General features: G+C 42.2%; 1 protein-coding gene across 1 annotated transcript in view; it reads right to left on the bottom strand.

Moving 5' to 3' along the window:
- The window catches only part of LOC126395005 (glutamate receptor ionotropic, NMDA 1-like), a 77690-nt gene extending 61816 nt beyond the window's left edge, over positions 1-15874 (bottom strand). Inside the window, exons 1-4 of the mRNA XM_050052180.1 lie at positions 15151-15874; positions 9943-10202; positions 4666-4800; positions 831-1007 (exon numbers count right to left, since the gene is read on the bottom strand). Coding sequence (XP_049908137.1) covers positions 831-1007; positions 4666-4800; positions 9943-10202; position 15151 — 573 coding nt within the window. The 5' untranslated portion in view covers positions 15152-15874. The remainder of the gene's footprint in view (positions 1-830; positions 1008-4665; positions 4801-9942; positions 10203-15150) is intronic.
- Between the last annotated feature and the right edge of the window lie 5609 nt (positions 15875-21483).

The raw sequence follows: 21483 nt of genomic DNA, 5'->3' as shown, positions 1-21483 counted from the left end.
ACACCCATTAAACACACACAAAACCCAAAAAACACCCATTAAACAAACATTCAACACACATTAAACACACACTAAACACATATTAAACACACAAAAAACACACTAAACACATATTAAACACAGAAAAAACAAAAAACACCCATTAAACAAACATTCAACAACACACAAAAAACACACATTAAATACACAACAATTAAATTAGCCTAGCAGCTAGCAGAGATTTCCCAGGATAAATCACACACAGTGTGTGGAGGCTTTATTGTCTTCACAATTTATTGTTTCTTATCTGTGAAATTAAAGTAAATCAAAGCTTTGTTTCCACTGAGGGAAATGGTTTCAGCTTACAGAGACAGACAGGAGGTCTGCGTCACTGTGACGTGGTTACATTTCAGTGTATGTTACGCCAAAGATTTGGCGTCGATTCAGCGCATAAGTGTAAATTCCGTCTCATACAGATGTAATAAAACATTAAAAACTGGTACTGAGGGACGTCAGTGTGAGACGCTCCGTCTGTACACTCAGCTAATAGAAGTGAAACTGCAGTCTGATGATGGAGGAGCTATGACACACACACACACACACACACACGCACGCACGCACGCACGCACTCACACACACACAAACACACACAGCAGATCATTGTTTGTCATGCAGTGACCAGCACTCACACACACACAGACACACACACACACACCCAGATTAGAACGAAGCACACACACACATTGTTACATCAACACATGATGGTCAGCACACGCGTGTCCTCACAGTGTCAGTGTGTGTATAAACTGTATCTACACACAGTGTGTGTGTGTGTGTGTGTGTGTCCTGACCTTGGTCTCCCTCTCCTCCAGCAGCGTCTCCAGTCTCTTCTGAGCCGCTCGGCCTTCGTGGTCGTCGCTGACGATGAGGATGATGTGATTCCACCTGAACTCTCTCATCAGGTCGAACCAGACCTGAGCCTGGTGGGAGTACGGAGGCACCGTCCTCAGGAACGACAGGTGGATGCTCTGAGGAGGAGGAGGAGGAGGAGGAGGAGGAGGAGTGTTAGCCTGGTTATTAATGATCTGAGCTCCATGTTGGGTGGACGCTGAGCCCACATACACAACATCATGTCATCCGTTTCCCATATCAAGTACAGTGTGCCTCAAGGGTCAATCCTTGGTTCTATCTTGTTCTCATTATACATGCTCCCCTTGGGTGATGTCATCCGTCGTCATGGTGTCTCTGTCCACTGTTGACACTCAGCTGTTTGTCCCTGTTAAACCCACTGACCTCAGCGTGCTGACCTCTACAGGACTGTGTGATGTCACAAACTGGATGTTGTTGAACTTTCTTCAGCTCAATTCTAATAAAACAGAAATCCTTGTAAGTGGGTCACAAATACTGCCACCTACTGGTCACCTGTCACAACACATATAGCCTGCAGTAAGGAACCTTGGGGTCATGTTATGTTTTTAATCACCTCAGACGCCTTGATTATTGCAACAGCCTTTATTTTTGTCTTCATCAAAAACCCTTTAAACGACTTCAGACAGTACAGAACTCATCTGCAAGTCTTTCACCAAAACCAAGATGCAGCTCTGATGATAAGACCCAAACAGGAAGTGAATGTGGCGTCACCATTTTCAAAAGTCGTGTGGACTCTGGGTGTAAACGTAGCTATGGTTGTGTGTTTTAAAAAGAAAGTGTATCAGTGTGGATGTAGCCTGAGGGTTCATGTTAACTGACACTGTGATGGATCATCAGGTATAAATCTGACAGGTGACAGGTGACAGGTGTCAGGTAGGGCTGCAGCTGTTCACTGGTTTAAAGGTAAACCATGACTTGTAAGTTATTGTGTACATTTACTTATTTATGATACTGACAGAAATGCAGCTGGACGGAGCATTTGGATCATCATCAGTGAGTACAGATAAACCAAAGACAGAGAGCTGGTCACATCTCTTATAATGATGTGTGAGCGTATTTGAAAGCTGCATTAGGGATATTCACGTTTTAGTTAGCAGCTCCTCTGTGACGAGCAGCGTCAGATTAACGTCTTTCTTCAGAGTGTTTCCTGGTTTAAATCAGCTGGTGTGTGTGTGTTTCTGAGAGGAAGAGACCTCTGAGGATAATTCAGCTCCCCAACACTGAAGGAATTCTCACCAGGGGAAGTTTCAGATGGTTGTAATCTGTAATCTGTAATCTGTAATCTGTAATCCTCACTGATAGACGACACTAAATCCTCCAGAATCTGACACACTGGACCTTTAACTGATTCTCTGTCTGATGTTTTGTATTTTCTGAAACATGGATGTAAAGATGACGGGGCGTGAATCACAGGATCCAATAAGATATTATCAAGTTACAATATTATCCCTCTGAGACCTGAACTTTTGTTTGATATGCATTTTTAATTTCTCCTCGCTATGTGGGATCCCTCGGACCTGACGAGGATACAAAACTAAACATCAACAATAGTAAAGTCCTCAAACGAGTACTTCCTAATGAACAGCGTCCTATCTTGTTTCTGTTACTAAAATTGGTCAAATTTGTTGCCGTATCAAACTACAAACATTAATAATCCTGAATAAACAAGTGTCAAAAATAACATGTGATCAGGTTTTGTCCACTCTTGTCTAAGGATCAGCTGCAGACTGACTCGGCAGAGATGGCTGCCATCTTGTTTTCACATGGATTAGTGTGCTGTGCGCTCACTACCACTAGATGGCACAAAAAAGTGTCCACGAGGGAGGACAACAGGTCTGAGTTAGACAGAAGGAAGTATGAAGTCAAGTAAACCCAAAATGTCACGTCCTCATATGAGGACACAGAGTCTCAGGACAATATTGCAATTTTCAATATGTTGCAACACGCTGAGTATCGTGATAAAATATATTGTGATTTATTACCTTTTTATCAACTGTAAATTATGTACCTCAAGGAAAACTTTATCTTATTAGATCTTAATGATTATTGATAAATAAAAAATCGATACTTGGCACTGTATGACAATATGATATGGCCACACAAAAATATCTGGACACTATGCTGTGTCGATTATTAATGATATGTAGAATTCAAACTGTCTTCACATCACATGAGCGAGTACAGGGAGTGTGTTTTGGTTTGTAATTTGGGTGAACTGACCCTTTAAACGTATCCTCTCTATATGGAATCTCAGTGAGGTGACTCTGCTGCTGCTGGTGTTAAAATCAAACACACTGCACCTGAAACACTGACTGACAAACACCTGAATATTTCATCACTGTGGATCAACCTGCAGAGTGCTGTTCACTGGGAGTGCTGGGATACTCTGAGATATTCCGGGATGTTCTGGGACTGATGACACTCTGAATTATTTCATCAATATTGTAAAAGGTGAGAGAGACTCTGAGTGGTTTCCAGTTCAGTCACACGTCTGAGAGAGAGTCTCCAAACTGGGACAAACTGGACTAAATATTCTACAACCTGCACTTAATGGAGCCTGAAGGCAACACAGGAGAGTCTCAGCGAGCACCACTGAACTCTCTGAACCCTCCTTCATACACAGAACAAACACCTGGAACATGACGGGAACACACACAGCTGAACACAAAGAACTAATATTCACTGTAATCACAAAATACTAAAACAGGATGAAGACAGAGACGGATTCATGACATTTTCATGGTCTGATAACCGCCTCAGAAAACATTGCAGCGTTACAGTATTGATCTTCTCATCAGTCAGAACGATCCTCACAGGAATGAAACCAGAAGGCTATTGTTGGTTGAACAAAGGTTTTATTACTGTAACTGAAACTTGAAACATTTAGTTTATGAAAGTTTGTGTAAAAAGTCTCCTCTTAAAAAAATAACTCAAAAAAAAGAGAGATTCAACGTCCAGTGGGATTTTGTTTTTCAATATTGTAGATCAGCAAATGTACACGGTATGATAACCGTCAATTTTAATATCAGTGTACCTTGACACCGGAGAACCATTGCAACCCTGATGTCGTTTTCACACCAGGCGCAAATAAAACAATTTGTGCATGAGAAGTTAATGTAAAGACATAGCAGGCAGCCTGATGGATGCAACGCAGATGACAAAAAATACATGAATTAAGCCGTGTAAATGAAGTGAGTAGCGTGATGTTGCGTCATAAGCTTATTTGGAACACTTGAAAAATCTGTGCTAATGTGAACGATTCGTTTCGCAGTAGCCAATCAGCACTGAGATCCTCCGGGGACGAATGATACTGAGGATGTAACAGAGGAAGTTCATTCATTGATTCAGTGATTTCACACACATATGATGCGGAGTGACGTGGCATGACAATTTGCATGATGAGGAGATTCTGTAAAATAAATTATGATTGTATTTAGAGTAAATTTACTCTCTGTAATGTTCCTGTATTTCATTCAGACTGTTGGCTCCATGGTACTAAGAAGTTTACTGTTTTATACCACATGATGAGCTATAAAGACTGAAGTGATGTGATTACGTAGAAGAGGGTTTTATTGTGACAGAAGGTATGGTACTGTCTAATTTCTGACAATGAGCCTCACTGGAGGAACATTCAACATATGAGAGGACCCAGTATGGAGCCCTGAGGAACACCATGATGAAGAAACAAAAACATTAAATGCACCACAAAGTGTGAGAAAAAACGTTTCATTTTAAAGCTCTGAACATTCAGGTTACCTTGTCAGAGTAGATGGACATGCGTGTTGTCAGGCCGACCACAGGGATCCGGTAGAAACCGGCGGTGTAGGAGACAGGTGTCGGAGTCAGGTGGTCGTTGGACTGAGGAGGGTGACTGACCAGGATCGCATACACCTGAAGAAGAAGAAGAAAAATTATTTAATCAAAATGACAATGAAAGTTTGTTAAAACACATAACGTCTTGTGTCACTGCACACTGCAGTGGTTCACTCTTCGGCTTGCTGGGCATGTGTGTTTTATGCTACTAGGTTAGCTGCTAATGAGAGTGTGTAGCAGCGCAGCAGCTTGTTCTTCAACCTGTGTTACAGACAATGTTTTGCAGGTTGAAAAACACGTGGTGCACCGCACTGCCTTTTGTTTTGTTTTTTGTTTTTTTGAATGCCACTAGTAAAAAAACACTTGCTGCTCCTTTTTATTGTTGCCAGGCAACCACCCCATCACCTCGTCACCCTAACCTTCCTGTGTGATCAATCTATCCTGCAGTAATCAGTGTGTAGCTGCTGCCATGTTGAGGCAGAGGGTACTGTCTGTAGCTCTGGTTGAGGGTGAGAGGCTGTCAGCAGATAAACAGAGATCTGTGTGGGTACATGAGACCCTAAAAAAGAGGCTGGATCATGGGGAGTACCACCAGTTGGTCCAGGAGCTTCTCCTCCATCATGGACGTTTACAGTACTGCACTTATCTGCTGTTTTCTATTGAGATGGTGCTAACTGTGCTTTGTAAAGTCGTATAGCTCTGGGTATCCAGCGTCTCAGCGCAGAGAATAATGCTCATTATTTCATGATTTTGAAACCTGATTTTACTTTTTTTTTTTATCATTTAAATTTGTCAGGGTGGTTTATAACACTTTTTCTGTGGCGTGATGAACTCAATACACATATTTATATATTTTGCTTTAACATCAGGTCTGTTCTGATCATCATGAGGGATTGTAAATTATTTATTGTCATGTTCACAGAGCGGCGGTCGTTAGATCTCCGGCTCCTCCAACATGCTCATTAAATATGTAGAAACAGAAAAACATGTGAGTGGAAATGAGAATCAGAGACATGAACTGGTGCAGAAGTTAGAATGAAAGGATGCAGAATAAATAAACTGTAACGTTACGTGTTCTTAAATCTGAAACAGGGACAGAAATAAATCAGACAAACATGACATTAATGACACAGAATGAGACTGTTTGTCAAATCATGTCTACATCACACATGTACAGAGGCAGCCTGTGTGCGTGTGTGTGTGTGTGTGTGTGTGTGTGTGTTGCCGTCTCTATAATCCCTCCATCTCTCTGCTGGGAGGATGGACGGATTACATCTCTGTTTCTGCAGAGAGAGATAATGTTAATCTGACGTCCATCTCTCCGTCTCTCTCTGATTGTCTCTTTCTCTACAACAAAGCGTCCGTCCAACACGTCGACGCCATGTTGGCCTCATTTCCTCTACAAAGGAAACACGTTACTGAAGGATGTTGAATGTTCCTCTGCTCCTCTGTCTCTGTCTCTTTCTGTCTTCATCTATTCAACAGAAATATGAAGATTTCAGCTCCGTTGTTTTCAGTTTATGATTTAAATCTTCTCACTGATTCATGAAACAATAAAACTTGACAGAAACACAAACTGCAGCTCCGTTTGTTCCTCTGACGAGCTGACAGGGCGTGACATCAGATTCAGTGACTATGATGACGACTGTTCACCTCAGTAATTCATCCAAACAGGTTTTACTTCAACGTCAAATGAAACTTGACATTTGTTCCCAGGGTCTCAGTGGGTTTGCCAGGCTCCAACCTTTGACCCCGCCCACTCCTCCGAGTCGTTTGGCATCATGACATCACACAGCACCAGCTAACACTGCTGTCGAGGTGGAACCAGTAATAAAGCAGCAGCAGCCCTACAGACGAGACGACGCTGCCATTCTGATCAAGCATGTTTTCTGAATGTCGCCCAATATCCCAGTTTGTTGCTGCGCTCTTCAAACACCAGCAGAACCAGATGGTTGGCATGGTAACAGATGTTGCTGGGAGAAGTTTGCCTTCAGGGTTTTCTGGCAGAGCGCACTCTCTGGTTAGGGACTGTTCTTTACTTATCAGGTGGGGGGGGGGGGGACACTTTGTTTTTATCATTATTATTATTTATTTTGACCAAATATTTTCCCTGAGCCTCCCTCTGATGGAAGCACTCAGCACACATGATGCGTCCAAGCACCGTCGAAAATTGAAAATCCAGATAAAAGATCATTTCTGGTTTCACAGTTTCGGGCTGTGTGACGTGTCACAACAATGTATTGCTAAAAATTATCAGCAAAATCTGAAAATTAGCTAAATTTGGAGGTTTTCTTTTTTAAAAAAACTGCTAAAATGTATCACCAAAAATTATCACCAAATTTGGAAGACACGTTTTCTATTTAAAGAAAGTAAAATTTATTACCAAAACCTATTGCCCAAATATGGGAGGCAAATCACCAACATTAGGTAAGCATGTTTTCTTCTTTCTTCTATTACGAATCAGACGTTAGATTCAGGTGGATACTTTGGTCTCTTGTGATTGGTTCTGGAAAATGGAATGCGTCCCTCGTAGAAATCAGAGTGGATGTGATGTCAGATTAAAGATGGAAACAGAGTGACGAGCTGACGACTGACTGATGTCAGGACATCAACAGGCTTTAATATGAACCGTCTCAAAGATTTAACAGTTTAACTCAGTTAAAAAATTTGGAGGACGTTTGATTTTGAATGATTATTAACACAACTTCAAACCAACAAAATATCAGCGTCATCTGTTGTCAGTATTCTACGTTAAGATGACATTGTTGGCATTAGACGACGTCCTGATGCTGAATTTTTGTCACCTGACGTCACAACCTTCAATCAAATATCAACGTGAAGACGCAGTGACAGCTGAGATCATCCTGACTGCGACTCATGACTCACCATTTCCTGCTTTTTATTTATACGCCACTGTATCTTTACGCAGATTAGAGGTTTACTGCTGTATTAATGATCTGACTGTTGTATCGAGCTCCTTTAATGTTTCTGATGAAAGGTTTCTCTCAGGAAGTGAGTCAGCTGCACACACCTTTCACAATAAAAGCCCTCCAGAGGCTCCAAAGGGCAAAATGTCTCTTATTAGCAGAAGACTTTTAACAGATCAGAGCTGCAACTATCAGTTATTTTCATAATCAATTCATCTGCAGGTAATTTTCTTGATGAGATGATTAATCATTTGATAATTTGGGGCTGTAAACAGGTCAGGAGGATTGTGGGTAATGTAGTTCTTTGTCAGATGTCCTTTGTGAAGGTGAAACCTCAGCTCTCTGCTCTCACTCTGATTCAAACTGAAACATGTATTTATTGACGTGATCATAATTTAGTAAAATATGACCAGAGGATGAATCAGGTGGCACAAAGTTTACAGTGAAGTAAAATAATTAGATTGTGATTAAAAATGTCCTGAATGAGGAAACTTTCTTCATCTTTTCCTCTGATCGACACAGAGATTCACCAACAATCAGTCGATCAGCTGATCATTAACTCCTTTGATTTTCAGTTCATTTGTAATTTTTAGGAAAAATGCCCCAAAAACCCTCAAACTGAATATGTCACAATATTTTCTCAGTTCTGTGACAGTCAAGCTTTGATTGTATAAAATAATGGACATAGCTGTTGCGACGTCACCCGCTGGTTTGTGGACTTAGTAAAGCCTTAGTTTGAGGGTGGAGCTAACCCTAATGCTAGCTGCTAGCTTGGTTAGCATGACGCATTTACAGCTATGGTTAATTGTGACAACGTTAATACTAATTTTCAAATGTGAAAAACAGACCACAAAAAAAGTTCACAGGAAAAACTACATTACCACTTAAGATGGAAACAGAGCTGCCACAGGAGCAGAGAAGAAGAGCTGCCACAGGAGCAGAGAGGGAGAGCTGCCACAGGAGCAGAGAAGAAGAGCGACCACAGGAGCAGAGAGGAAGAGCGACCACAGGAGCAGAGAAGAAGAGCTGCCACAGGAGCAGAGATGAAGAGCTGCCACAGGAGCAGAGAAGAAGAGCTGCTACAGGAGCAGAGAGGAAGAGCTGCCACAGGAGCAAAGAAGAAGAGCGACCACAGGAGCAGAGAGGAAGAGCTGCCACAGGAGCAGAGAGGAAGAGCTGCCACAGGAGCAGAGAGGAAGAGCTGCCACAGGAGCAGAGAAGAAGATGAATTTAATTCAGGGGGCGGCGAGGCTGGAAATACAACAGTGACAGAAAGCACCACTGGGCGGCGTGTCGAGGAGCGTCGACGCACGTCTAATTGCTGCTGGTGTGGGGCTGTACATTGAAAATAATTGTGGCGTATTTTTCGACGTGTGCCGTTGTGTTTTGGCCTTCAGAAGTTCTTTAAATTCAACTAAACACTGAACAAAACTTTTTTAGAAGATGAAAACGTTACAGTTAACTTTCATGAACTGAAAAAACTGAAACAGTGACAGCTACATCTACGTATAGACTCTGTGAATCTGAGGTTGCGCCATGGTTACGTTACCTAATCAACGCTGTCTGCGGCACCAGGAGGTCCCGCCCTTAATTATGTGTAACTTTAAACAGGTGAGTCAGAGGCAGATCTAATCATTAACTGAGTAAATATAGAAATCTGATCAGACTCAGATATCAGCAGATAATCAATGTTTAAGGATCAGAGCCAAAAACAACCTGAGTGGGACGTCTACAGTTTCAGACAAAGAAGGCTGAAATCACAGACTGTTTATAAAGATGGACGACACGTCTCTGCATCCACTGTACAAAATGAAGACAAAATATTAAGGATACGACCAACGCCATCTTGTGCTGATGACGACATTTGGAGCCAGAGTCTGTCGTGATCTCTGCAGTATTGAGTTCCCACCCATACACCCATCTGACCAATCACGAGCAGCTCCTTTGATTCTTGATTTTTACTAATTCCATGACTTCATCAGGTTTTCCATGGCCATGGGAAACCTGGACATCATTAGGCGTCTCAGACGCAGCATCAGTTGTCATCCACTATGACACAACACACAATCGATTATCTCAGCAGACGCCCATCGTCATTCCTGATCTGAGGCGACCAGTCTGATGTCATGACGTCTGAACCGGACTGAAGTCTCAGAGACAAACACCAGAGGATTTATCTACACGTTAAACTGTTCCTTTAAATCTCCTCCAACTGTAAACTGAACCTGAAGTTCAACATGTGACAGGATGAGTCATGTGACAGGATGAGTCATGTGACAGGATCAGGCCTCACCTGGTTGGAGATGAGGTCCTCGCAGACGGACAGAGCCATCTGGATGGCGTTGGGTTTGTGAGTGACGGAGATGGCGTTCATCTTGAACTTCTCCTTCCCGTACAGCGTGTTGGCCTGGCTCACCGCCTCCTTGAACACCTGCTCGTAGCGCTTCTGACTCAACACGGCGCCGATGTTCACCAGCCGAGGCTCACAGCCGCCACGGGCCACAGAACAGCACTGCAGCACGGTGAGGAGGAGCACGCCACGAAGGAGCTCCACTGAGGAGGAGGAGGAGGAGGAGGAAGGTTAGGAGTGAGTCTGCAGTGATGCTAACAGCTCTGTGTGGCTGCATGAAACTAAACTGCTAACATTAGCATGCTAACATGCTCATAATGCTAACAGGCTGATGTTTACTGTGGACACCAATTTTAGCTTAGCATGTTAGCATGCTAACATTAGCTAATTAATATTAATAATAATCTTTATTTGTACAGCACTTTAAAACACAGTTACACAGGGATTTATGGGACGGATGAAATATTTACACCATCACGATAAAAACAGCAACAACATACTTTAAAAAAAATATTAAACACAGGCTGAGACCAGATAATAAATAAATAATAAAATTGATCAAACAGGGATAGAAACTAGACATACGACAGATTTACTGTAAAAACAACCCTCCTGTGAACGTCTGTGTTGAGCAGAGTCTTAACTGCAGACACTGGGTCTGAGGAGCATCACAGCTGCTCGACAGAAAACACCTGGTGTCCTTTTGTAAGGAGTCGGGGTGTGGGAACAGTCCGGAGGGTCGTACCTGACGAGAGCAGGCAGCGTACACCTACTGTATAGTGTGTGTAGGAGCACGGCCATGTTGGGCTCTAAAGGTGATTAGTAAACGTTTAAAACCAGTTCTCTACCTCACAGGCAGCTGGTGTAGCGTTGACGGGCAGAGTTATGAGGTCTGGTCTCTTGGGATTAGTTAAAAGTCTGGCAGCTGAGTTTTGCTCTGTGATGAACATGATGTGACGCTCAGTTCTGAACAGACTGTTTTCAAAGGTAATAACTTTCTGATCAATCCATGTCAATTTCAGGCCATAAATAACAACATAGGCTCCTCCCTGTTCCATTTAAACTCCACCCGCATTTGACATAAGCCCCGCCCACTCTGAGTACAGACACAGACACAGATAATGGTGTACTCGCTCATCCTATAAATAAAGCAATAAAATATTGGACTTATTAAAATGTGGTCACATTATTTTTAGAGATGCGTGATATTGGATTTTTTGCTGATATCCTTTATGTCAATATTTAACAACTTATTTGACCAATAACCAGCGCTGGTTTATCAGGATCATAACATCATATGATCCACACAGGCTGTCATGTGACGTCCCACCAGCAGATGGAGACATGAAACAGTGTTCAGTGTCTGTAACATTAAGTCAGTGTGATCAATGACAAAAAGCATGTCGGCGGATATTATCGTGCATGTCTAATTATTTTACAGGCTGTCAGTCACTTCTGTAAAGTGACATTAACACTGATGACAGACAGCTGCAGCTCAGTACAGTCAGTGGAGTTTATTATTTATTTCAGACGCTGGTGTCGGTCGCCATCGGCTCCTCTGTACATCACATTTTCTAACCCAATGACATTTGTTCATATGTTCACTGCCTGCAGGATGATGTGATGTTTCCATGGCAACACTTAACGCTAATCCAGTCCCTGTGAATTCTGCACGATGTCACAACTTTATCCAATCACCAAAACTTTACCGGAAATCTGAAGATTTAGATCAGATACAGTTTCAGTGTAGAGCTGCGTCATCATCAGACTGCTGCTGCGGGAGACGAGCTCAGAGTCACACAGTGACAGAGCTAACTGTTAGCATCACATGGCTAATGTTACCCAACAGTTATTAACAGGTTCAACAGCAGAGTCGAACCGTTTAATGTTGGTCTGAGACTGCTGGGACTGTTTAACCACTCGTCAGGGTCACAGTGATCTAAATACTATATATCACAGGTGACAGTTATCACACTGTGTACATTTGTTTATCTACGATACTGAGAAACAAAATCCATCTGGACGTTTGTTCAACCAGCAATAATCTTCATCATCATCATCATCATCATCATCATTCTGACTGATGAGAAGATCAATTCTGTGAAATATCAGTTTCGTACCATAAAAATCTCACACTGCTGCTACCCTCCAACTCGTTGTCAAGCGTTAGCCTCTGCTGCTGTGTTAGCTCATGCTAATGCTAACTGGACAGTGTTAGCCTCTGCTGCTGTATTAGCTCATGCTAATGCTAACCGGACAGAGAGAGCAGGAGCAGAGACGGTAACGTGACTTCAGCAGTGTGTGGAACGGCAGCAACAGCTGATCATCAGCGATCAGCTGCCACCTGCCCCCCCAACTGCATCACAAATGCAAACAAACAAACAAAAACAATAAACAACATTACAGCTTTTAAGACAAACTGCCAAAAAATCAGTCCTTTCAGGCCACACGTCGTCCTGCAGGGAAACTATGATGAACTTGTGATTTCTAGATCTTCAGTGGTTCAGATGTTCTGATGACAAGTGTATTATTACACATGATCAAACACAAAACAACAGGTGGAATAAACAGAGTTTCTAAAGTCCACTCTGACTGGACGCCAAAACAACCTGCACACATGGAGCCTGTGTTCTACAACATTAATGTCTTCTGAACAAATTTAAAAAGCTGAAGAGCAAACTCAGAGCAAACAATAAATTCAAGTGAGGACGAGCCTCGCCTGAACAAACCAGAAACACATGAGAGTGTTGCAGCTATTCAAGGGTCAGTGACAAATAAGGGTTGGCAAGATGAGCAATTCAGAAATATCTTCAAAAATAGTTTCAAAAGCATGCATCAGATTTGTTAAAATGTACATTCTGTATTTTTGTTGGTTTTATGTCATTTGCACCATTTTTTTTATCAAGAGTAGGACTGAATGTAACCGCTTACACCATTTGACATTTCATTTTAAAATCAAATTTGACAGGCATTACCATGGACACCTGTGTAAGCACATTGCCTTAGTCTCAAGATTGCAAACATAATTTTTAAATGAAATATTCATTTTTATGAATCTTATGAATTATTAATGTTTTTCTAGGGTCATACCATTTGACATTTAAACTTACCAAACCTGCCCAGAGTCTAAAAACGTCAATTTATGAGTTATTTTAAGAGATTCTAACCTTGTCATGCAGCAGTTGTGATCATCAGAGGTCCTTCTCTGTAACACCATTTCCTGTCACATGACCTTCTTTACAATATTAACAAAACGGCCTCTTAAATGGTGGTTACACCACTTGACACTTCATGTAGTTTACTTGACTTTCATGATTCCCCAAATTAAATTTCATAATTACAACAATTGTATTCCATTACCTTTATTTAATATAAAAAAGTAATAATATAAGATCAAGCCAAACTAGCTGACATGCTGTTTTATTGAGAATTATAGTATTTTTAATCAAGTTTAATTATTTGGTGCAAAGTTTTTATGGTTACACCACGTAGACATTTTTGTCATAATCCTAAAGTCTGTAAGTTAATAATACATACATCATACAAGTTAATCACATCATCGACCCTCAAACTGAAGAAAAGACAAACTAATACAGGCTGAATCCAAATGTCATCCCTCGCTGACTTCAGTCGTACTGTGACGAGTTCAGCGAGAGCAGAGACCACCAGCTGCTGACAGACAGACAGACAGACAGACAGACACACAGACAGACAGACAGACAGACAGACAGACAGACAGACACACAGACACACAGACAGACAGACAGACAGACAGACACACAGACAGACACACAGACACACAGACACACAGACAGACACACAGACAGACACACAGACAGACACACAGACACACAGACAGACACACAGACAGACGGCCCTCGACACTGTTTACTCGTTGAAATGTTCAAGCGATGATTACAGTCACTGTCATGTTCTGTGTGTCTCTGCAGATACAAGATATAAACCTCATGAACATGTGGTTTAGTAAGTAAACAAGATGCATGTCTGTAACATACAGACTGCACACGCTCAGACACAAACCAACCGCACCAGAGTTCGTTTGGAACCGGACTGAGACCACGTCTTCAAGAAGGTCTCAGTCCGGTTGTTTTGCTGCGTTCACACCTGCACAAACCAACCTGAGCTGGACCGAACAGAGCCAGTGTGACAGCTCCCTGAACTTAACGGGATTTGACCAGCTGAGAGTCATGTGACATCATCAGACCGGCCGTTCACACCGCTGACGCTTTTCTCTGTGACGTTCTTAAACGGTTTCATCTCGTTGTGAATCTTTGGTCTGAACTGGACTCAAACCGAAACACGTTAACTGCGGCGCCGTTTAAAGCTTCCATCATAACGTACAAATGTATCCATGGTTACAGAAACGTACAGTGAACTGCACGAATGAGTGACAGCAGGATGGAGCCACGCCCACCACCTGCTGACCAATCCTGTAGTGTGGAATGTTGTTGGTGGGCGTGGCTTCAGTTTCTCAACTCAGGTCAGTTCAACAACCTTTATTGACACAATGTTTAATGTGACACATCTGATTAAAGGCAGTGAGTCAAATTACCATCTGATGACACAAATGACAACACAGCAACACAGCAACACACACACACACACACACACACACACATCTCATTTATGTTTACATATAAACATGTTTTATGTGTTTGTGTGTGAAGACAAACAAACAAACAAACTGCCCTGTGTGTCACTGATTGGCTCTTTAACTCTGTCATTTATAATTTCCTGGAACTTCAGTTCTGACTTTTACTTTTATTTCTAGATGTAAAGATGAGGTCATGTTGATGTGATGTGTCCCTGTGATGGTGGTGGAGCAGGTTATATAAGCAGCAGTTAGTCTGGGTGTTAATGAAATAGAATAAAACCTTCAGAGGAGCCGAAACATGACGTGACATCAAGAGGACAACATCTGAAGGTTAAAGGAGAAAAAGAAGAAAGTGATGCAGAGGATGGAGCTCTGTGTTTTTATTTATGTTTACATCCAGATTGTTTGTTTGTTTAAAATACAAACACGTTATGTTGAGAGGAGGTGATGACGAGGGGCTGAATATTTAATTAATCTGTTGAATTAATGATGTTAAAATATCGACAGAGACTCAGATGGAATCAAGTCTGACTCACTGTTTACAGACGGCTCAGATCCTGGTCCTGGCTCAGATCCTGGTCCTGGCTCAGATCCTGGTCCTGGTTCAGATCCTGGTCCTGGTCCTGCAGCAGGTCTCTGTCAGATCCAACCCAGTTCTCCGCCTCAGGGTCAGAATTCCGTTACAAACTGCGTCGTCGAGTCTCCTGTTGATTTCACCGTCTGTGATTTCTTCAGATCACGGTGATCTCTCCCAGTGCTCCCAGTGCTCCCAGTGTGGGCTCGGTACCGTCAGCTGGTGCCGTGTCCGGTTCTGTCCGGTCCTCGGGTCCGTCAGGTTAAAGGTGGATGTTGTTGTTGTATTAATTACTAAGTGAAATATTGAAGCCCTCCGGTGCCGAGTGCTCGGTGCTGTGCGCCTCACCGTGTCACACCGGAGGATCCAGTCCCGGTTTCTTCTTCTGTGGTGGATCAGATGTTGGTGTTCATTGACAATTTAACGGAACAAACCCCGCTGACATTGTTGAGACCGTCTCGCGCCTCGTCCTGTTGATTCACCGCGTCTCCATCACGGCTCTCTCACACTGAACCAGTCTCTCCTTGTTCTCTCCTCATCTGATGTCTGTGTGTGTGTGTCGGTGTGTGTGTGTGTGTGTGTGTGTGTGTGTGTCGGTGTGTCGGTGTTGTCGGTGCTGTCCGTCGCCTTTCTGTCGGTTGATGCTCGCGGACTTCCAGATGACCTGAAGCTCGCGAGCCCGCGGTCCGTCCTTGGATGCTGCGCGTTCATGGACAGGAGAGGAGAGGAGAGGAGAGGATGCGCGCAGCCGCTGGAGCGCGTGCACGAGTTTCTCTCTGATGTGTGTTGAATTAATGAAGCGACACGTGCTCGTTCCCGCGCGCCAACAACCATACCTTCACAGTTAATGGTCACATTTATAACCCGTGTACGGCGGCCAGGGTTAGGGACTGTTCGCTACTAATAAACTTTATGTTTATGTTACCTCCTTTATTACAGGACAAAATAATCTAAAAGAAAAAAAGCAGACTTGTTGTCAAATAAAATGTCATTTGTTAAAGAAAACATCTTGACGGGCACGATTTTTTCTTTAATTTTTTTTCAAGACTTTGACAAACAGTTCCTCTTTATCAGATAAGATTGATTAATCCAGGAGGAAACACTGTGCAGCTGCTGCAGGACAGAGACAAAGACAGAGTCAGAGACAGAGACAAAGACAGAGACAGAGACAGAGACAGAGACAAAGACAGAGTCAGAGACAGAGACAGAGTCAGAGTCAGAGACAGAGACAGAGTCAGAGACAGAGACAGAGACAGAGACAGAGACAGAGACAGAGACAAAGACAGAGTCAGAGACAGAGACAGAGTCAGAGACAGAGACAGAGACAGAGTCAGAGACAGAGTCAGAGACAGAGACAGAGACAGAGACAGAAACAGAGTCAGAGACAGAGTCAGAGTCAGAGACAGAGTCAGAGACAGAGACAGAGTCAGAGATAGAGACAGAGACAGAGTCAGAGACAGAGTCAGAGACAGAGTCAGAGTCAGAGACAGAGACAGAGTCAGAGTCAGAGATAGAGACAGAGTCAGAGACAGAGACAGAGTCAGAGACAGAGACAGAGTCAGAGACAGAGTCAGAGTCAGAGTCAGAGATAGAGACAGACAAAGAGACAGAGTCAGAGATAGAGACAGAGATAGAGACAGAGACAGAGTCAGAGACAGAGACAGAGTCAGAGTCAGAGTCAGAGATAGAGACAGACAAAGAGACAGAGTCAGAGATAGAGACAGAGACAGAGACAGAGTCAGAGACAGAGTCAGAGTCAGAGTCAGAGTCAGAGATAGAGTCAGAGTCAGAGACAGAGACAGAGTCAGAGTCAGAGATAGAGACAGAGACAGAGACAGAGTCAGAGATAGAGACAGAGTCAGAGACAGAGACAGAGACAGAGTCAGAGTCAGACAGAGACAGAGTCAGAGTCAGAGTCAGAGATAGAGACAGACAAAGAGACAGAGTCAGAGATAGAGACAGAGACAGAGACAGAGACAGAGTCAGAGTCAGAGTCAGAGACAGAGTCAGAGACAGAGTCAGAGACAGAGGACAAATACAACCACATATCATCAGTAAAGATAATCAATAAGGTGAGAAAGTAAACAGATGAATTAAAAGTCAAAGTTCAAAGTCTTTGATCATCAAAATGATGAGTGGGCCCATATTCATTCATTCATTCATTCATTCATTCAACATAATAAATGAACACTGATGGCCAAATTAAATATATTTCACTAAGAGAACACTTTACATGTGACAAGTTCACACACTCTTGTTTTTTTCTCATCTTTCTGTGTGTGTGTGTCTGTGTGTGTCTTTGATGTGAAACAGAACTGATCCTCAGACAGAGACGACACACTGAGTGATGGTGTTCAGTGATTCACCACTGAAGTCAGGGCAGAGGCTTACAGACAGGTCCTGGTCCAGGTCCAGGTCCAGGTCAAGGTTCAGGTCCAGAGGCTCCGGGGCCTCAGCCAGTACTGAGTGGAGATGACTGAGTGAATCTCTGCAGGGCTGATGAGTTCAAGTGGAAACAGGTGAGCAGGTGGACGAGGCATCAGGTGAAAGTCTGAGAGCACCTGGTGGACAAAAAGAGAATGACAGTGAGGTGATATACAAGTTATTAGAGGTCGAATAACTATTATTGTAATAACTTAATGTAATAACTTAACGTAATAACTTATTGTAATAACTTATTGTAATAACTAGTAGAGCAGAACGCCTTTGTTGTCACTGTACAAAGAGATTAGCAGTGCTCCATCTGATCAGGAGCCGACTCGTCATTAAAACAAGCAGGTAAAAGACCGACGACATAAATGTTCATAAAATCAGAAATAAATAGAATAAATAAATAACCTGTATGAAGCTGTTGTACGTGTAACATAAACAGTGGACTGCACCTTTAGAGCAGGGTTATGGAATATGTCTTGTAACTGTTTGAGTCTGTTTCAGAGATCAGAGAGCCGCTGCCACTCTGGGCACCGCCGCCATCTTGTATGTGTAGCATGCTACGCTAGTGACATATGTCACATGACATTACATGATGTCAGTAACACGCCTCCTTATTTTCTGCCCAAACATGGCAGTACATGTAAAAAATCAAAGTGTTTTACTGACGTTGTAAGGAAGCCCTGTTGGGACAGTTACTTATGAAATGTGTCAGGTTACTAGTTACTGTTAATAAGTAACTGTTTCAATTACTTCATCAAAGTTGAGTAATGTATTACATTTGATGACTTTGAGTACTTTTCCAACAAGTGTTTTAAACTGAGCAATAAAGCTGAAACAGTCACTTTCATGTTTTATTATAAACGTTATACTGAAAAGATGTTCGATATAACTCCTCTGTAATCACCAACATTTAGTAACTGTAGTTTAATTACATAACTCTGTTACTCTTTGACAGTGGTTGTAAGTTTATTTTGAAAAAGACTGTATGCATGTAACAAGCAGAAACTGAACACTTCCTGTGAAGAGACGTTTATTTTGAAAAGACAGGAAACATCTAACGAGTGCAAACTGACACAGTCTTTATGTTTAACATGGATCTTAAATGTCCAGTTTTAGTCAGACTGACACAATAAATCCATTTCTCTGCTACATGGAGACAGACTGAGTGTCTCAGAGCGTTCACACGTGACGCAGGAGGAAAGGTAAAGCATCATATTTTGATGTTTAGCAGACGTGTTGCGTATTCACACAGCAGGAAATTAGAAAAATAATCTGTAAAAAAAGAAAAGAAAATCAGACTCCTGTTTCCTTACAGCCTTTCTAATGTCCCCACAACATGTGACCAAAACCAACCAATCAGAGGCAAGGAGTCTCTGACACAGCTGTCAATCATCCATATGATTTCTTGTGAATTTCAAACTGTCAAACACAGTGTTGATCAAATATGAATCCAGATTCTGTCACAGCGGCACCTCTTTCTCTGCTCAGGTGTTCTCAGACACATATTTCAGTGTTTAGCTGTAACATAAGGAAGTTTGAGAGCCGGCGGCCATGTTGGATCAGTTTAACAGAGCACCTGACCGACTTCCTCATTCAACATTTCACTGAGTCATCATCTGATAAACGTCGTCAGTCTCACCTGAGGCTCAGTGAACATGTGTGTTAAACTTCACATCAGGCTCAGAACTGTGGCTCCATTTCATCTGACAAATGTTTATCATCTTTGTTTGTGCAGGCTGAGCATCATGAATATGTCACACTGTGATCTGTGATCAATAATCAATAATCAGTGTTCTGCCAAGATAAAAAAAAAAAAAAAAAAATCAAACAGGAGCAGCAGAAGAAGAACTCCACCACTCAGACTCAGCTCTTCTTCTTCTTCTTCTTCTATGGTTGTTTCCGTTTTTAAATCACATTCATCACCCCGTCCACTGCCAGCATGCAATGTTGCCGCGGCAACGGGGATGCAGCCCCACATCCCTGGTTGCCACGGAAACAAGTATTCCTACCCCCCATCCCCTCTGCTCGCCAGATATACCTCATAATTAACACACACACACACACACACACACACACACACACACAGAGGGTGATGTCACATCTGACGTGTGTTCCAACACATTCACACGCTGAGTTAAAACCTGACCAGGTGAATTTCCTTCAGGTTCCACTCAGAACAGATTGACAGATGAACTCAACAGATGTTTTTCACTCTGACGTGTCGTAAAGAACACGTATGTTACATTAATGACGGCTGCGTTCCATTTAGAGGAGGCCTTGGTATCGTACACGCTGGCTGACTTTGACACTTAATGGAACGGAGCCATAGTTAAAGTGACCAGTGTCACCTGAGCTTTATCCTCTGACAGGTCAAAATGTCCACTGTGAAAAAACATCCATCAGGTCCACTGAATAATCGTCCAATCAGAGAGCTTCAGGCTCTGTTGCCGTGCGGTTGATGTTGTTGGAAGAACTCAGAGATTTCAAACATGTTTGATTAAACATGTAACACTGATGTCATAGCACAGGACGGAGTCATCTCCATAGCAACAGCCTCTGAGGCTCATGGGTACTGTAGTCTTTAGAGATATTCCAAACTGAGGAGAAAAAGGTGAAACAGATTTACCTGCCGACCAGAGACCTGAATCTTCTAGTCTGATTTAGTTACACATGAGAGCCTGAGGGACTGAGTCCACGAGGTTTTGTCTGTTAGCATCCGTCCGTTAGCTTCTGTCTGTTAGCTTCTGTCTGTTAGAAGCCAACAGCCAAAAATCTGTCTGTTAAATTTAGTCTGTTAGCATCTGTCCGTTAGCTTCTGTCTGTTAGCTTCTGTCTGTTAGAAGCCAACAGCCAAAAATCTGTCTGTTAAATTTAGTCTGTTAGCATCTGTCCGTTAGCTTCTGTCTGTTAAATTTAGTCTGTTAGCATCTGTCCGTTAGCTTCTGTCTGTTAAATTTTGACTTTTAGAAGGTAACGGACAAAAGCTAACCGACAGAACGGCCAACATCTGTCTGCTAGCTTCTATCTGTTAGGGTCTGTTCGTTAGCTTCTGTCTGTTAAATGGGTCAAAGACGTGGCATGTCAATTCTGGTGTCCAAAGCATATTTATAATGTTAAAAATATATACATATTTCAAAACACTACATTATGTTACTCAACTCTCCCCTCTTTACTTACTCATATGAGTATTCACTATAAGAAATGAAAATTTAAGGAGCTATTGAGCTCAAAAGTACCAAACTGTCCTTCCTGTAACGTCCCTGCTTAAATCTAAGTACAAAAATATGCAAAAAATGTCAGAAATCTTAATAAAAGGATTAATTATCTACTGGGGCATAATTGTGTTAATGTTTGCAATGATATCTGTAAATATGGTAACAATGCTAAGCTTATTTACATTTTAACGCAAGAAATACTTTTGTCTCCAAATTTGGATTTCCATGATGTCCTTCCTGGGTAACAGACATACAGTGGCTATATATTACCATATTTGGATTTGGATAGTCATGTGACAGACTGTTGCATCAGCAAGAAGATTCTGAAGGACCCCCAAAACACATTACAAGGTCAGAAAGTCTCTCTTAAAATGTTGATATTTTGACCTTTTCGGTCACTGGTGCGATATGTCCTCAAATCATGTGTCTTTCTGGATAACGCTAATAAAATATTTATGATGTTTATATATTTAAAAACTACCTATTTCATGTGAAATATGACATTAATGTGTTGAAGTTTAAGTTATAGTTTTCCACAGTAGGCCTAGTTAAAGGCCTGATTATAAAGGGAAAAGTGTTTTTTTGTCCTTCCTGGATAACAAAGATCTTCTGTTACCCAGGACATGTCCTCTGTTATCCAGAGTGGA

Source organism: Epinephelus moara, chromosome 8, assembly GCF_006386435.1.
Source record: "Epinephelus moara isolate mb chromosome 8, YSFRI_EMoa_1.0, whole genome shotgun sequence".
NCBI lineage: Eukaryota > Metazoa > Chordata > Actinopteri > Perciformes > Serranidae > Epinephelus > Epinephelus moara.
This window is presented reverse-complemented; position numbering and strand designations above follow the sequence as displayed.